Source organism: Candoia aspera, chromosome 1 (assembly GCF_035149785.1).
Source record: "Candoia aspera isolate rCanAsp1 chromosome 1, rCanAsp1.hap2, whole genome shotgun sequence".
In the NCBI taxonomy this organism is placed as follows: Eukaryota; Metazoa; Chordata; class Lepidosauria; order Squamata; family Boidae; genus Candoia; species Candoia aspera.
This window is the reverse complement of record NC_086153.1, coordinates 120,594,175-120,613,569: the sequence shown is the minus strand read 5'-3', so window position 1 is coordinate 120,613,569 and position 19,395 is coordinate 120,594,175. Positions and strand designations below refer to the sequence as shown.

The window sequence follows — 19,395 nt, the reverse complement described above, 5'->3', positions numbered from 1 at the left end:
ATCGAAGAAGCAGGATAGGAAGAATATTGATGCTTTTGAACTTTGTGTTAGGGAAGACTCCTGAAAATACCATGGACAGCCAAGAAAACAAGGAAAAGGATCATCAAATAAATCAACCCAGAGTTCTCCCTCAAGGCACAAATGACCAGGCTCAAATTATCATTCCTCAGACTATTTAATTAATTAATTGATTGATTGATTTTTATCCCGCCTTTATTATTTTTATAAATAGCTCAAGGTGGCGAACATATCTAATACTCCTTCCTCCTTCTATGTTCCCAACAACAGCAACCCTGTGAGGTGAGTTGGGCTGAGAGAGAGTGATGTGAAGATCTAGATCTCTGGAGAAGGCTCTAATTCTGGGAACAGTGGAAGAGGATGACAAACAACAAGGTGGATGGACTCAGGTACAGTGGTGATGGACGCATCATTGGAAGATATGAAGGACCGAGTTAGAAAAAGATTGTCAGGGAGAAAATCTGTCATCAGCACTGACTGATGGCACATAATCAATGCTGAATATGCAATACGGCTTCATATGATGTAGTCATGTGCTTTAATAGATCCCTTTCAGACAAAAGCTTTTTCTTTTGTTTTGAATTTTCTTTTTAAAAAAATGATAGGATGAGACTTTGAAGGTTGGACACTAGATAGAACTAGAGCTATTTTCCCATGGGAAGGATTCTTATAATTAATTCCAAAATTTTATTTCAAATCCATCTGGACCCTTAGTCCATTTGTAACTTTCCAAAATCAAAGTTCTAATCACCACTTTGCTGTTTATTCCCCCCCCCCCATTTTTTTTTAAGTCCTTAAATTTGTATATAAAACTTTTGCTAAGGATTGAAGGAATCTCACCCAGCGCAGTAAAACCTTTTGATCCAAAGGTTCCTAATAGCTGAAAAGCAGTTAACAAGCAATTTCCAACAGTGATTAGAAAAGGAAGTATGCAAACCCAGCGTCCTTTTGAAGACGCTGACCAATTCGTTTCTCCAGAAAGTTGTACTAGAGCTTTGGGGTCCCATCTGACCAATATGCCTTACAGTATGTCACAGAGGGATAGGAAGTGAGGGAATGGACTTAAAATATTTAATTACTTTAGTTCAGTTGATTTATCTTGGGAACCAAGCCTTTCTGTCCTAGTCTTCCCAGAGGCTTTCTGGGACATAGAACTGATTGCAGGAGGGAGGAGGGGCAGGGAAAAAGAACTTTCAATGAACACACTTAAGATAACTTAGGACTCAAATTACAGTATTTTATATATATATATACAATGCAAAGCATAACTGAAATTAAATCCACACTGGAAACATACAATTCTTTCTATGTTTATCAGAAAATGCAAAGTACATCTGGCAACCATATCTAGTATTATCACATCCTTTCATTGCTTGGAAACTACTGTAAATTGATTGATTTAGAACAGAAACACATGGACTCTCCCATCACCACAATATATTTACAAATAGGATGACCAATAGCAGCATCTTAAATGAACAGTAATTTAAGACACAACCTCTTCATTGTGACCAATTAATTTGGATCATTACTGGCTGAAGAACCTTTGATTGGCAACAACTCTTGTTCTCTGTAAGGTTTTGTTTTGTTTTTTTGCTTGGTATAAGATTTTTCTTTTACAAAAACCAGAAAGATTTGAAGATAGAAGTATTTTAAAAAATACTATGGAAGGAAATTATATATAAATTACTGAACATGATAGAAATCCCCAGTTATATTTTGAGGGATGGAAAAACTCCTTCAAGGTCATTCACAGGTCATGTATCAGAGAACTGGTCAGATGAATGCAATTAATCTGCTACAACTCCTGTTATAAGAGTTCCATTGTGGATAAAGAATATAATCTGTGGACAGTTATAGGAGTATTTAGTATTTGCCTATGTTGATCATTAATTTTTTTAATAACTGACTTTTCAGTATATTTATTCACAGAAACTTCATAAATATTAGTCTTGGAATCTATCCATCCATCCATCTATCCATCCATCCATCCATCCATCCAAAAAAATTCCCTTCTCACCCATATGGGTGGTATGTGTCTTCCTCAACCTCAGGTCCTCTACCAGAGGCCTGGGAGTTTGAGGGTTCTGCACAGTATCTTAGCTGTTCCTAGCACTGCACTCTTCTGGACAGAGAGCTCTGATGTTGTTCCTGGGATCTGCTGGAGCCACTCTCCCAGCTTGGGAGTCACAGCCCCAAGTGCTCCTACCACCACTGGGACCATTTTTCAAAGATACTTTGAAAAGGTTCATTAAAATTAAAATCAGTGAGGCTTACTTCCAAGAAACTATGCCTGGAATTGGCTGTTAAACTATTGAAATTCACATCTACTCCAGTGTGAGGGATTATCAATGTGTATGTGAGGGATTATTTATGTGTGTGCATGCACAAGCAAGTATCAAATATTTTAAATCATATTTTTAAAATGGGGGGATGATTTTTTTCCAGTCTGTTACTAAGTCAGACAGGATATAATACAAACTGACAAAAGTCAGCACCATTTTTAAAAAAAATTATATGCTTTTAAGAGATGGATATATATTTTGCTCTGTCTTAAAACTTATGCAACAGAAGAATTGTAAATTAAGCCATCAATATGATCTTTGCAAAGAATAAGAAAAAAGTGATTTTGAAAAATTTTATCCCTCTCTTTTCCCACCTGACTTGGTTATATCTTTGCTTTTTCCAAAGCATCTTATCCACTAAATATTTAAAGAAGAGTTTCTATTACTTCATCTTGTGGAGATTAGTCATCACTTCTGTCAAGAAGCTTCAGACATTTATTTCTTTTCCAGAATACCAAACAAACACTTATTTTTGTTTTCAGATGAGGGAAAATACTCACCAATAATATGAGAAGGAAAGCATGGGATAATGCTTTACCTGCCATATGTATCAGATAAGAACCTTCCTCCCTTAATTGTACTTCTTAACATAAAATTAACACCATTGCTGTGACCATATTGTTCCCAGTGTTGCTATGTATTTAGCATACATATTAATTTGTAGCTATGTATGTATGGGCATATATACATTTTGTGTGTGTGTGTATGTGTGTGTGTGTGTGTTCTGTATATGTATGAAGATATGAACAGACATGAATGATGACAAAGTACATGAGACCAATTCAAAGCAGGCCATGGAGGCAAAAGTGTTTGTCTTGCAGTTTATATGGTATGTAGAAAAATACCAGACTGGAGACATTTAAGAAAATTCAACAGCAGATGGTTCTCAAAACAAGGGATTATTTCATGTGAATTGGATGAGGTAATGATACTGACATAGGGAAGTATCAGGAAGTATAAGAAGAGTACTAATTGTGGACTCATTAAGCTTAGTCAGAAAATCTACAACTGAATGGGAACTGTAGTCCTTTGATCACAGCATGGTTCTACTTCAATGTGATTTTTCTGGAACTTGAGCCTAGCCTGGAAGGTTAAACTCTGAGTTAGGAAGGGGCAAATGTGTTTGTGTGTGTGTGTGTGTGTGTGAGAGAGAGAGAGAGAGGGAGAGGGAGAGGGAGAGGGAGAGGGAGAGGGAGAGAGAGAGAGAGAAGCCTTTAGTTCAGAAAGTAGAATAAAAATTGTAAACTCTTGTGATTATTCCAAGTGTCCAGACTGTCTGGATAAATCCAAACAAGAAATAGCACTGGAATAAAGCTCTTTATAAATACAAAAAAGACTCTCTTTGTGACTCTATGAATTGGTTTGGGCAATCTGTTGATTAAGTTTATTTTAATTTTTGTAAAATGCCAATTTAAGTGCAAAAGCATTACAGATATATCCACAGTTTGCTTAATACTGTAGAGAAGCATTCACTTTTTCCTTCTTTGAAACTTGTATTTTTAGAATACTATTAAACTATTACATTGATTGGATTTGAAAAATGAAAGGTGGAACAACAAACAGTAGTCCAAAAAGTCAACTTAAGATTTGTAATACTTATGTTTTCTTCACAACAAACATCCTCTACATATTGATTACATCATTGTGTTCATTAAAGGTATTAAAGAATGTTAGCAAATTATATTAAATTTGAACTGGAAATCAGACTTCAGACTGCTATTGACTGTATGCTTCTCTTTGATAGTGATGTTGTAATAAAAATGTCTCTAGTTCTGATAAATGTGCACATTTATGTATGCTATTTCCTCTTAAATCATCTGTGTTAATTTGGACCATGACAACTTCTATTAATCAGAAATACTTTATCTAAATTTACACAGGGATTCCCAAAGCTAATCGTAATATTGAAACCAAAGGAAAAAAAAGTTAGTTAAAACTAATTTTAACTGAGCTCCAAGATAGATTTTTTTTTGCTTCTCCAGCAAATGTTTATTACCACTTTTTGTTTTTGAAATTAATGGGTTTTACTGAAAGTTCTTAACTGAAGTCATTTTTACCAAAGGTAATCTGCCTCTATGTATCTTAAAATCAGCACCCTAAAGTGAAGGAATTCTTCCTATGCTTCCTATACTCAAACGCAATTCTTTATTATAGTAAGACTTATAACAGGAAATAGGAATAACCTAGGTTCTATTGTAACAATAACTTTTATTTTAAGCTAAACATATTCTATAGTCATGTATTTCTAATTCTCCATTACATTACTCCCTCTCTACCACCTAGTTGAAGTAACATATACCTACAGTATACTTTAATTCACACTTACCTTTGCTTCCTTGAACTTGGAGTGCAAGGCAAATTATAAGACACATTACTCCAATTTTGAAATGCATGGTTTTTTTCCCAAGAAAAATATCATTCAGAATTTTCAAGGGGAGTCATGCAGAAAAAACAAACTAGGAATGACTGAACAAGAGGTTTCCCTTTAAGGTAAAATGAGTAAAATGTCCAAATCTCCTGCTAGTTGACTTTTTAGAAAATGTGCCTCCAAATATATTTGTTTAGGGTGTTCTCTTGTCCTGTGTGCAATAACAGATGTGGAATATAAGAGCTGAGCAAATTCTCAAGCCAACACTTCTAAGTCAAAGAGAATGGAAGTAGAATGGAGGAACAATTCTGAGAAGAGTGACAAAGTTTGAACCAGAACAACAAAGCAGTGTCTGTTTCGGGAATAAGCTCTTTATCTGCTACTCAGACATAATCCCTCTTATGGTCCAGCTGAAAGAGCTACCTTCATCTTATTAACCTTCTGGAGTGTCATCTGTCAGCCTTGTAACACTTTGAGTAGCACCCCAGTAAACGATAGAAGCTTTCTACTGATGATTACCTGTCCTTTGGACATTCTAGCCATGTGGCTTATGTTACACTGAGAAGCAATGTCAAACAATAGTGGCAGAGAAGTGCGTTACTTGCATGAGAAGCATTCATAGCTAATGAGATCCCTCCAGCAAGTCAGTGTGTGGAGGTTTTCAATCCGAGAGTCAGGAAAAGGCTGTTTTAGCGCTGTCCAAACAAGAAATGTCATGCCTTGGCAGAAAAGTTGTGTCGCTATCAACGTTTGGTACATTCAGTTCCAAAGCAGATCAGAGATGGGAGATGGGAGTACAGATGGGATGGAGATTGAAGTAGAAGAGAAATTAAAAGAAATGCCTCTTGAAGCCTTTGCAGTACAGCATTCAAAACATTGTTTCTTAATACAGCTAGACTTCCATTTATAAACTAATAGCTAGGCCAACTATAATTTGACTGAGACTTACAACTTTGGTAGGCCCCTGTTAGTTTTATTTGGTTGAAAATGGATTGAACCTCTTCCAGAAAATCAGAGAGAAACAGAAATAGAGTGTTCAGTGTCCTGCATCTCTTGCTTGTTCTGACTAGCCTTCATGCTTTGAGATTGTTCACTGGTAGCAAGAATCATTACTTGCAGCAAAAACGACAAAGCTTTTGATTTGCCTTTCATCTTAGGTTATCCTTTTATAACCTCAAGGAATATCCATTTTAAAAATATTTTTATTGCAAGTCTGGAAATACAAAAGACGTTTGCTGTAACAAATGAACGATGATGAACAACAGAAGTAGATTATTTTGACTTGTGCAGTATGCTCTAGAAAGTAAGAGCAGCACTATAATTATGAGAACACGTCTTATTTTCTGCCAAGCCCCAAACGATAATGAAACATGCAGATCCCAATCTGGAAAACAGGGACCAAGTTATCTATTCTTTGCAGATTCTGATCTTTTGTATAATAGAGGAACTGTCAAAGGAGGTGTTACCTCGGAAACTACAGTGAATGCATTTTCTAGCAGCACTAAAAGTCCTTTCCAAGATATATGCCTGTTCTGCCACCAATATACCCATTATTAGAAGATAATTTAATGAAGAAAGTGAAAAAAAATTACTATGGAAAAACATAGAAATGTTATCATGGAAAAGCTTAAAAAAAATTGGACCCCCTAATTTAGTAATGCCTAGAAGAACCCAAATTCAATTTTTGTATATATACTGTATATAGTGGTGTACTGTACATGATTAAAACATAACATTTTTCCAGCTGAAAAAAATGCCTGTAATTTAGTTACCACCTTTTCCACATTTCTATGTCATATAAATTAAGCAAAAACAAAATAAAATATTTATATTGCTGATTTAAAGAAACTTCAAGTTGTATGTCTAATTTGTTACTGGGTTACAAGTTTACTTGGATATAAAGGCCACTGAATTCAGTAGGGGTTATCTCTCACAGGTAAGATTGGACAGTATGCCTTTTTCAGATGGGATTTGTACTATTTGTAAATCACATATATTTTGCAATACTATCTCTACACTTTCATTTAATAATAATAATAATAAACAAATAACCAAATGTGATAACTGTTACAAAGGAAGCAAACAAAAATAATGAACACTAATTATAGCTTAAGCAATACTGCCAAGGGACAGAAGCTTTTAAAAGTACTGCTGTGTTTAATTATGGGTTACTGTTAATCAATCTTGAAGGCTTCCTCTAGTTGGTTTGCTGTCAAAAATAATTGTGCATTTTAAAAAGGCAAATATTTTTCAGTAATTGGCTGAGTTTCAGTAGCATGTGAAGCATAAAAAGGCAGGGCTTTGAGCCCTTCATCCAGGAGAAGGACATATGAATGTGCGCCAGAGCATCTCATTTGCCACTATGAAGAAGCCAGTAAATTCCTTGAGATAAGACATCTCTGCAAATGTCACACAGCAGAAGGGCTTCCTTTAGCACGGTGTTTCTCAACCTCAGCAACTTTAAGATGTGTGGACTTCAACTCCTAGAATTCCCCAGCCAGCCATGCTGGCTGGTGAATTCTGGGAGTTGAAGTCCACACATCTTAAAGTTGCTGAGGTTGAGAAATACTGCTCTAACAGGAAGCAAAGGACACTTACTTCAACTTGCTCCTCTCCTGATATTTTGGACATTGACTAATTTGGCTGCACTGGGTCTAGATTATGGTGTTTTCCTGCAGTACCTGGTAGAATAGAAAGTTGAGGAGAGTCATGAGCAGCAGTGGCTGCCAAGTTCTTACTTGGTAGCGTCATCCTCAATTTTCAAACACCCAACACAATTAGACAGCAGCTATTGGGCCACTTATTTTGTTCCTACCTAGTTCCCTTTCCAAACTCTTTCCAGCTCTGTGCAGTTGGGAGTAGAGTCACTGGGGACATGTTCATTTGTTGTCACAGTACTGGACAGACAGACAGAGATAGACAGGCAGATAGATAGATAGTAGAGGGATAGTTATACACATGTGTGCCACCTGTACAAAACACATACACCACACATTTTTAAAAATAACCCAAGTTCTATAAATCAAAATATAAGCAAGACAAAAAGTGCAACCCAAGAAAACAGACAAACTAACAAACAGCACAGGAAATCTTCACAAGAGTGCTTTTGCTTTTGTGTTTCAAAGCCTGCCTACATTACACTAATCCCCTCTTGTTCCTGCTGCAGAAATTTGTCCTTGTGACCTGAAATCTGAAGAGCAGCAGAAAGAATGTGCTGAGCATTTCCTCCCTGTCCTCCCTGTCTTGTTATATCTGAATAGAGTTCCTAATTGGAGTTGATGTGAGGGTTTGGAAAGGATGTCTGGCATGGAACATTTAGGGACTAAATATTTAATACTGTTTGATCTTTAGCATATGTTGGCTCAGTTACAAATACCAGAAGCCAACTGTCACCTGTAAGTGTGAAAGATGCCAAACCTACAGGCAAATTTCTGTTAATTGACAAGTATTCATCTTTATTATTTCTTGTCAACACATTGTTACACTGATACATGAAACTAAAGTTAACCTTTTAAGCAATTAACACTGTTCCCATCCAGGGAAAATTTATAACAGAGAATATATGAAGAAAGTCCTTAATGAACACCTTTTACCAATTAACACACTGGATGGCTTGCCAGTTGGAGATAACCATCAAAGCCAAACTCAGGCTGTTCCCTGTCTCTGGGCTGCTGTACCCTGAAGAACTGTGAAGAATCCAGAAGGTATCGTGGAAGTTCATTCAAGTTCTGGTTCAGCTGAGAATCTCAGAAAGTGAGGCAAGCAAACTCATATTCATGGCAGGCTGGTACTTCATAAGGAAATGGGAAGCTACAGTATTCTGAAATTACTGAGAAATCAAAACAGCTGTGGGTTTTTAGTCTGTAATCTGTTGGAGCAAGAAAACCACTTAAAGAACAAACAAATCCAAATTTTCCCCCAGCCAGTCAAAATTCTCAATTACCAGGCAACCAGACAATCAATGAAATCTTTCATGGAGCACCTACTGAGCTGTCGCAGAGCTTCAGAATTTTACAGAACACCATTGTTTGGAAACAGATCTAGAAGTCAACCACTGACCTCCATGAATGAAGAGGTGTACAAAACGTCACCGTTTTTCCTAAGGTGAAGCTTACTGTGTAATTTCTATAGAATTTTCTTTTTTTATTCCTACATTATCATACACACGCATGTGAACTGAAAGAAGACATAATTTGAAATGATGCTCGCAAATATAACGTAACTCCACTGAATTAGAAACAGCTTTCACACACATTCCAAGTGTCTTGGGATCCAACTGCCATTTACCTGCCACTTGTAGCAGGGGAGGGTTAGCAGGTATGGTTAGCCGATATTCCAGAGCAGCTGGAGATTGCATAGATCCACCTTGACATTGTAAGTATCCTTATTCCACCCTGGAGCATCGTCCAATGAGTGCCATCCTCTGCAGGGAGAGAATCTTTGTGCATGGTCTATACATCATGACGATTTCTACTTCACATTCCGGAATTCAGTTTCTGTGCTTCATATTGAAATATCCATTTGTCCAGCTTGTTGATGGTGGTCTTAACCCCTGATGATTACAGTTCTGCTTTCTACCCTCTGTGGGTATACTCCAGCCAGCCTGTGGACATACTCCAATCCTAGTAGCGTTTGACTTTATTATCCAGAAGAGTCAACACAGAGAATTTCACAGAAGGATTCAGTTTTGGGATCATGTCTCCTTTTGCTCCCTAGGATGCTGGCTCTTGCTTGGATGCAGTTCTCTGCTTTCTTGACAAGTCATTTAAGATTCTGGACTTTGGCCATTGCTAGTCTTTTTGCACATTCTCTCAACCATTAAGAAACATACAGTTTTCCTATACTTTAAATAATGCTTCTCTACATTTCATTGGAAGGCACTAACGTACTGTTTTCGTGCATCTGATGAATTTCTGCTAAATCTATTAGACTAAAAATAGCACATTATGAAATGTTCTATTTTAACTTTGCACAGTTTGCCTAAAGTTTCCTCTTTCATAAGAAAAAGTACTGTTTCATTTCTATATTAAAAAAAAAACATAGAGAATTGGGTATAATTTTTGTTAATTTGCTTTTATAGCCTATAATCTGTGTATACCTGAAGTCTGATTATTTCCTTATTCCTATTTTTTAATATATATTGTTAGTGACATGGGACCCTGATGACCTTGATATTTTGTTGTAGTAGTTAGTGAACACCATTAGAACTTCAGATGTTTTGTGGCTGTTATACAGTACAGAAAGCTGACCCAATATTTAGTACAATTTAATTAATATATTCCATTTTATGCAGTATCTTGGTACTAACATACATTTAGACTGCAAAAAATCCATATAACTATTAGATGGCAGCAAAGAGCATATTCTCTATCTCTTTGATGCCATCTGATGGTCATCCATAGCTTTGCAGCCCAATATAGAATACCTAATATTGTATTACTAAGATTCTTCTTGTACATTCATGCAAGTTCATGCATCATGGACCTGCAAAGAGAGAGCACAGATATATTTATACTGTAAATTCAGTCAATATTGTTCCAAATGCTTTTTTACATTCAAAGCTCAGATACTGGTCAAATTTTGGAATAAAACTGTAGATCGAATTAATATTTACTGAATATCCACATCTACTGCAATCTAAATTAACTATCAATAATTTTCTTGAATGACAAGGTACAAGTCTTAGATGTACCTTGATCTTAAGATTAAACCTTAAGAACCAGGTTTAATTATCTATAAAAGTATGAAGATAGGTAAAAGTGTGCCACTAGAGTTGTGCCACAGCTAAAACTCTCACAAATTCCCTTCAGAAAAATAGCAAAGAATAAACATTTCCACCATGGAATAGCTTTTCCACTAGAGATGTAAGGAATAGCTTGTGATCTTTTAAGAAGAATGTCATCATTCTAGAATTTTTGCAAAATGCAAACAAGTAGGTACAAATATACAGATTTTGTTCAGTCAGAAACAAGTTGGAATATGTTTGCTTCCTAATTGGTATTCTAGTACTAGAGAAAGGTAAGACAAGTAACTTTTGAATAAAACAAGCTTCCTTTTGCCACCAAATATATGACTCCTGAGCCAAGCATAATATTGTCAGAATATTGTAATAGTCAAATCTTCTTTCTCTGCTTTTATATATAGAAAAGGCACAGCTTTGAAAGGAGGTGCTACTATGCTGGATTTATATGTGCAAAATGTATATTTATATGTGGCAAGTACAAGATTTTGCAGTGACAACTTTAGCTGTCATCAGTGAAACATAAATGATAACCAGTTCAAGCAGTTGTAGTACTGGTTGGTATCTTGTCAATGTCACCTCTTTTATCCTTTCTAAAGAACTTCCATGGATACTGTAAGCTCAGAGCATTCCCATGAGAATATGGAATATTAGCAAGGTGGAATAAATTAATGCTTAAGACCAACGAATCCTGCGCCTCCTGTGTACTAGAGTGAAATCAGACAAGCCACAGCAAAAATTGGAGATTAACACAGGCACTGCCAGGCTGGTTGGGGAAGGAGGAGAAAACAGGAAGCAAAGTAATAAACACTGAGTATCAAATACAAAGTATTAAATACTGATAAAAAAAAAACAGTCAGAAGAAAAGTTAGTTTGGTGGCAGGTGAAGACTACAGATTATTCTGAGGGAGGGTGAAGTAGAAGGAAAAAAAAGAAAGCATGGAAAGAAATAATGGAAGGGAAAAAATTAAAAGGGCAGAATCAGAAACCACTGACTATCACAGCAATGACTATAGAAAGAGCTCCCCAGACCAGGTCTTCTTTGATTTTAAGTCTCCCCAGATACAGCTCTGTTTAGTTCCTTGTTGTTTCAGAAATGTATCTTTATTTGTACTGATTGCTGCATTTACATTGTTTTTTTTTCCTATTTAAAATGCATTTAGTTCTTCCCCCACTCCTGGGGGGTAGGGGAACAGCCCAGGAACTCTTTCAAGGGAAACATACTATGTAAGGGCTATATAAGCTTCCAAGAAAGATTGGCTTTTCCCAAATTACACTTTATTTTATCTGACAGGCTGCAGCATCCAAGGCAGAGCTCCTGAATATTTTTATATAGATTGATTAAAAACATCATACAAGCAAAAAAGGGGGAAAATGTAATATACATGGGGTTGCCAGCTAATTGGGAAAAAGAAATATTCTGCTCTGCTTCTGTCCTCATAAACAGAAATCAATGGGCAAAGTTTTTAAGAACAGCCTGAGTAAAACATGATCTGCTAACAGATGCAAATCAAAGACTGTCAAAAATGACAATGAAACAGGGGAATTCAAAAGTTTGTATCAACGGCATCTAAATTAACCTAGCTTTGCTGAAATGTAGCCCAGAATCTCTGTTGGGTGCTGAGGTTCCTGTACATCATGGCTAACTGGTCACAATCCTCCCCAGATTGACAAGGGAGACAAATATTGGGTGATTTATTGGTACAAGAAAAGCTTAGGTGTAAGGCTACATATCTCTCCCCCCCACTTTTTTTTTTAGTAGCAAAAAAGGATGTATATACTTTCTTTCTTGGAGTCAATTCCACAATCTTCCCTCTTCATAATCCTGATATTTTGCACTTCCATCTTTTGTAATACAACACTTGTTCCATCTTCTAACCTTTCTAACCACAGATCATGCTAGTTACGGCTGGACATTGTTCTTGGCTACCATCTGCTGTTCTGTGTGCGGTGATGCAACATTGCATTGCGATAAAACATTGGAACACACCAACACTTGCTCACTATCTTTCAACAAAAAAATGACCAATAAATGGCAAGTTTTTTATACAGTATACCAAAATATACTACCAGAATAATTTATCATAAAATCACATTCAGATATGTGCCTGTATATTAGAAAGATATAACAATGCAGGCGTTTTCTTGCTATATTGCTACATTGCATTCCTCTGCTGATATAAGCCCATGTGTGTTCTACAAGCACATGAGCAGACTTTAATAAAAAGAAGAAGCAAATACTGTAGTTTTCCCAAAACAACTATTGAAAGTTACTATGCAGACCTCTATTCTGCCATGACATAAATCATAGATATTCCTAGTAATGGACACAATTTATGATCCAACACGTCGTATATACTGCAACATTCTCTGATTAGCTCTTTTACTTAGAGAAGAAGGCCTTAAATTATGGATTCATAATTATGGGATGTTTATTTTTTTAACCTTCTTGGATTATCCTGAGATATAATTTTGACCAGATTGTTTTTAAGATATACGTATTGTACATTAACACATTTTATGGTTTAAATGCAAGTCCAGCTTCTTCATTTGAACCAGCTGATGTACTCCTGATCTGTGGAATGCAGAGAAAACCTCCATTCGCACTATCTGACTGAAGTGTGGTTTTCCATCTGGACCTTCTGGACAAATGAACCTTAAGAACATTATTTTACAATGCTTGCAGTCCTTCTTGTCCTATCAGATCCAGATGGTGAAGTTGGGGTACTACTGTTTAAAATTTAAGTCACTGGTTTAAGATGTCTCACAAAGTTCCATCATGTCCCTCATGCTCATATTCAACATTGGCATGAAACTACAAGGGGAAGTTACCTGGAGCTCTGGAACAGAGTGACATCAGTGATATCAATGACATCTAGCTTGAGTATTCCTTAGTAGCCAAGAAGGCACTCAATACTACTGATTGGGAATATAGGAGAAGCTAAACTTAAATTAAAGATGAAGGTGCTGCTGGTTTAATGGGAACTGGACTTGGGGATTGAGTCTTTCTTGAGGGGGTTACCTCCCCTGAAAGAGCAGATCTGGAGTCTGGGTAATTGTCTAATGGGAGGACATGGTAGCCTGCTTCCTGGACTGAATATTTTGCCAGTTGTTGCCAAAGTGTATCATTCTGGGCACGATTTCCTTAAGCCAGCTTTGAATGAAGCCACTATGACAGCAAGAAAGGATCAGCTTAAAAAGTTAGTGCAGATCTGCCCATAGGGCAGTTTAGATGTGATCTGGTTTTGGGGGAATTTCCATTGATCCTTTATTATGGACAGATCACCTCCTCATGCCAGTAAGGTTAACTGGAGCCACTAAAGTCTGGAGGAAGAGGGCCCATGCCAGGCACCTCCTGGATCCAGCAGTTTGGAAGGTAGTTTTGTTGAACTTTTGGTCAGCCTCTGGAACTCAGAATTGACCAGGGTGCTATACAACATTACTCCTGGGAGGTCTCTTCCCACTCTTTGATGCTGACCAGTTCTTTGGTTTTCTGCTTAGTGGAAAAAAGAGGCAAGCATGGCCAGGCACAGGTACAAGCTAAAGTTCAACTTCTTATTTTCCCTTTTTGCATAAAGTAGTCCTCACTTAATGAAATGACCATTCGTTTAGTGATGGTTCAGACTTACGATGGTGCTGAAAAAAATGACTTACAACCAGTGTTCACATTTATGACCATTGCCACATCCTCTGGTCATGTGATTGCCATTTTCGACCTTCCTGACTGGCAAGCAAAATCAATGGGGAACTGTCCTGATTACCAGGAAACACATTGAGGCGAGGACTTGGTCTCTAATATTTATTAGTAGTACTTAACAAGAATCCTAACAAACTGAGAAAGCGTGGGAAAACCCAGCCATATAAACCCCAAAGGTTAAGGCGGTCCCGATCTGTGTCTCTTTGAATGGCTGAACAGTTCCTCAGTGCTACGCATGCGCTTGACAGTCTGGGTGAGAGCCCCCTGCTCGCCATCCTTACTCATGACATCACCCTCCCCTCCAGATTGATATTCCATTTCAGCCCCCTCCCCTCCAGAGTCTTGATAAGATATGTTGTCTGCTTGTAAGGTCCCATGAGAACTTGGCAAAGAAGGCAATTCTTCAAAGGACAACTCCTCCACGGACGAAGCGGTGCTGCCCTCCCAATCCGATAACGCCTCCGAGCCAGGTGGCTGCTGCTGAAAAACATCTAGAGAGTTAGCAGGGTCAGCCCCCCTCCCCCCTGGGAAATGCAAGCCCGAGGTTGAGGGCTGTGGTTCCCCCACCTCCTCTGTAACTGGAGTCGAGGCTTCGGGCAGGGGCGGGGGGAAATACACACTCACGAACTCCTCAGCTTGGCCTTCTTCGGCCCGCTCAGGCGAAGGAGTAATCTCGGGTAAAATGCGAGGCTTGGGTTTGTGAGGGAAAAGCTGATGGAATCGATGAACCAGTGCTGGAGCATGTACATCTCTAGCATTCTCCCACGTGCGCTCCTCCTCAGGGTACCCTTTCCAGTGTATGAAATATTGGATGCCCCTTCCCCTCCTCCTAGAGTCCAGAATCTCTTCCACTTCGTACTCCTCCTCTCCCTCCACAATTACTGGAGGTGGTGGGGGTAGGTGCGATCGCAAGTTACTTGGGGGAGGGTCTTTGGCTAGCAAGGCTCTGTGAAACACTGGATGGATCTTCATGGATGGTGGGAGCTGTAAACGATAAGCTACTGGATTTATCTGCTGCACCACAGTGAAAGGGCCGACGAACTTAGAGTCCAATTTCTTGGAGGGTCTGGTAGAGATCAAGAACTTGGTAGAGAGCCACACTTTGTCTCCTACTGCGATCGCTGGCCCCTCCTGCCTGTGAGCGTCTGCCGCCCTTTTGTAAGCACTCTTTGCCCTGTTCAGCTGCTCCTTTAACAACTCCTGTGCGGCCTGTTGCTCTTTAAGAAAATCAGCTGCGGCTGGAACAGTTCCCTGCTGGGAGGAGGTGGGCAACACCTGAGGGTTAACCCCGTAGAGCGCTTGGAACGGAGACATCTGGGTAGATGACTGCACAGAGTTGTTATAAGTGAATTCTGCCATGGGCAACAGGGCTGGCCAATTGTCTTGCCGATACGTGGTGTAACACCTGAGATACTGCTGTAACCACTGGTTAATTTTTTCGGCCTGCCCATTACTGGCAGGGTGATGCGCTGATGACAGGTGGATCTGGACCCCTAATGACTGGAAAAGGGCCCTCCAGAACCTGGAAGTGAACTGTGGGCCTCTGTCACTCACCAAGTGATTCACCATGCCTCTATACCTAAAAACGTGGTCTATGAACAACTGCGCGGTGGCTGGTGCAGATGGGAGGCCCTTGCAAGGAATAAAATGTGCCATCTTTGTGAAAAGGTCCACCACCACCAGTATGGAAGTCAGGCCCTGGACCGGGGGTAAATCAGTGATGAAATCCATGGAGATCGTATCCCAAGGCCTACTGGGGGTGGGTAGGGGCTGCAAGAGTCCTGTGGGCTTCCCTGGGAGAGGCTTGGCTCGTCTGCAGGTGTGACAAGAAGCAACGTAGCCCTTAATGTCTGCAACCATCTTAGGCCACCAGTAGTCTCTCAGAGCTCTATGGAGAGTTTTGAAAACGCCTCCGTGGCCTGCTGTTTGGTGGTCATGACACAGTCTCAGTACTTCTTCCCTCAATGAAGGGGGAATGTACAATCGCCCACTATGCCAGAGGATTCCTGTCTCCACATTGAATGGGGAGGCAGTGTCTTGCGGGGCCCTCTGGAGGTCATCCATCCTGGCCCTGGCATACGGGTCCTGTTGCTGCTGAGCTCTGGCTCTTGCAAATAGGTCCTCTGCTTGGCTGCCTGCTGCTAAACTCTCCGTTTGGCTCCCCCTCATCGGCTGATCAAAGTTGTGAGGTTGTAATATAGCAGCCTGTACTTCCTGGTGAGTGGGGGGGTCTGCCTGAAAGGATCGAGACAGGGCGTCTGCCAAGCAGTTTTGCGCCCCGGGCACATAAGAAATGACAAAATTGAAACGGGAGAAAAACTGGCTCCATCTGATCTGGCGTGGGGTGAGGGATCTGGTGTTTTGTAGAAGCTGTAAATTCTTGTGATCGGTGCAAACTGTCACCGGAAAGGTTGCCCCTTCTAGCCAGTGCCTCCACTCTTGGAATGCTGCTTTAATTGCCAGCAACTCTCTGTTAAACACATCATAGTTTCTCTCTGCTGGTGAGAGTAGGCGTGAGAAAAAGGCACAAGGAAGCAATGTATTCTCTGCCCTGTTTGTATATTGCAATAACACTGCCCCAATGGCAACATCTGAAGCATCTGAATACATTATGAATGGCTTCGTGGGGTCAGGGTGCCTTAAGAGCGGTTGGGAAGCAAAAAGCTGCTTCAACTCCTGGAACGCTGCTTGCTCCCTCTCCCCCCATACGAATTTTGAGCCTTTCTTCAAGAGCTGTGTGAATGGTCTGGTCCGATGACTATAGGCCGGGACAAAACGGCGATAGAAATTACAGAATCCTAGCCATTTTTGTATATCTTTAACATTTCGGGGGGGTGGCCAAGAGAGAATTGCCTGGACCTTAGCAGGATCCATGGATATGCCTTCTGTGGATACTATATAGCCCAGGAAATGTACTTCAGTTAAATCAAAGGCACACTTCTCTAGCTTGGCGAACAGCCTGTTCTCTCTCAGTCTTTGCAAAACATTACGTACATGGGTTACGTGAGTTGTGGCATCCTCAGAGAAAATTAATATGTCATCTAGATAAACGACCATGTACTTGTCTAGTAAATCAGCAAAAACGTGATTCATAAATCTGGAAAATATGGCTCCTGCATTAGACAAGCCAAAGGGCATAACAAGGTACTCAAATTTGCCAAACCTGGTGTCGAAGGCAGTCAGGTATTTGTGCCCCTCTTTCACCCGGATCAGATTGTACGCACTCCTGAGATCCAACCTGGTAAACATGCGTGCCTTCTGCAAGCGATCTAGCAGCTCCGAGATTAAGGGCAGAGGATAGGATTCTCTCTTTGTTTGTTTATTTAAGAAACTGAAGTCGTGGACCACTCTCAAGGGTGTCTCCTGGGTTGCAGGTGCCAACGGGTCGGGCTTCTTTGGTACGAAGAAGGTAGGAGCAGACGCTGGGGACGTAGATGGTCGGATGAACCCCTTTTGGAGATTGGAGTCCAAGTAATCCTTTAAGGTGGCTAACTCCTTGGGGGACATGGGATATTGTTTCCTTGCTGGGATCTTGGCTCCTGGTAACAACTCAATGGTGCAGTCACAGTCCCTATGGGGGGGTAGTGCTGTGGCCTCTTGCTCGCTGAAAACGTCTGCAAAATCTGCATACTTGGCTGGCAAGTGGACCCCCCCTGCTACTGTGACTGCGTTGGTTGCTGGAGAGTGTGGAGCGGCTTGACTCTTGTGGTGCTGGCATTCCTTAGCTGGGAAGGAGATTGCTCCTGTAGTCCAGTTCATCAACGGGTTGTGGATCCTCAGCCAAGGCGTGCCTAGGATTACCGGCACATTTAGCGCTGCAGTAACATAAAGCTGGATCCACTCAGTGTGGTCTCCCACTGTCAGCTGCACCGGTTCTGTGAGCCTTCTAATCGGCCCTGCCTTGAGGGGCTGGCCGTCAATGGTCTCTACTTCTATGGGGCATGGCAATTCCCTGATCGGTATGTTGCAGTCTTGTACGGTCTGTGCATCAATAAAATTAGTTGAAGCTCCAGAATCCACGAGGGCCTCTAGCTTGACCTGGTGCTCTGGGTTGACTTGGACTTTTACGGGTAAGTAGTAAAAGTCTTGCCTGGAATCTTCAGAATGAGCCCTCCTTAATTGATTTATGGTCTCCCTGCTGAGCTCTTGGGAGGGAGACCAACAGAGTTTCCCTGATTGGAAACAGAGGCGGGGATGGGTCCTGTTTCAGCTGCTTGCCCTGGGGGTCTTACTGGAGTTGTTTGGCCTCTCGCTGGGCAAGTTCTCACCATGTGCCCCTGGGCTCCGCAGTAGAAACACAGGGCTCTCTCTCTCCTTCTCTGCCTCTCAGTCTCGGAAATCAGTCTCCTGCTTGCCCCAATCTGCATTGGCTCCTCTCGTGCTGAGTGAGAGGCTGCTACAAGGGGAGTTGGGAATCCTGAAAACTTTCGGAGGGTCTTGCTTCTCCCCGGCTGCATCTGCCTAAGCTCCTCTAGCCTGGCATCTATGACCACCGATAGCTGATATAGGGCTTCTAATGTGGCTGGTGTTCCCTGGCGCACCAATTCATTCTTAATCTCCTCATCCAGCCCCTGTTTGAATTGGTCTTTTAATGCACTCTCATTCCAGTCCAGATCTCCTGCTAACAACTTGAAATCAGCAATGTAGAGTCCCACCCTTGTTACCTTGCTTGAGCCTCCGAATCTCCCGGCTGGCCGTGGCCTCTCTGATGGGGTCGTCAAAGTGTGCTCGGAAGCCTGCCAAAAAGTTCTGGTAGTCGTTGAGAATCGGATCGTTGTTCTCCACCATGGGAATAGCCCATTTGGCCGCTGGTCCCTTCAGCAGGCCTAGGATGAAGGTGACTCTGGTTCTGTCTGTGGGAAACTCTGCGGGTCTGCTGTCGAAGAACATAGTACACTGTGTGAGAAAGATTCTCAGCTGTCCTGCTTCTCCTCCAAATTTCTCTGGTAGACTGCCCTGTGATCTCAACATTACCGGTGGGGCTGCTGCTGCTGCTGCTGCTGGTGCCGGTTGTGGGTTAATCGGAGCTGGTTGTTGCAACTGCTGTAGCATGGCAGCTTGTAATGTGTTGATCTGGAGATCTACTTGTTGCTGGTGTTGCTGTAGGGCTGCTGCCAATTGCTGGATGGCGAGCCGCATTTCTTGGTTTTCTGAAGACATTTCTAAACTGTATCTGTTTAATTGCTTGTTCCTCCCTCTTTCGATGGGAGTAGGAGTTTGTTAGGAT

At 40.6% G+C, this 19,395-nt stretch overlaps 1 protein-coding gene across 1 annotated transcript in view; it reads right to left on the bottom strand.

Annotated features, from left to right (window-relative positions):
- The window catches only part of IMPG1 (interphotoreceptor matrix proteoglycan 1), a 74,209-nt gene extending 66,727 nt beyond the window's left edge, over nucleotides 1-7,482 (bottom strand). Inside the window, 1 exon segment of the mRNA XM_063297683.1 lies at nucleotides 7,413-7,482. Coding sequence (XP_063153753.1) covers nucleotides 7,413-7,482 — 70 coding nt within the window.
- Nucleotides 7,483-19,395: the final 11,913 nt, after the last annotated feature.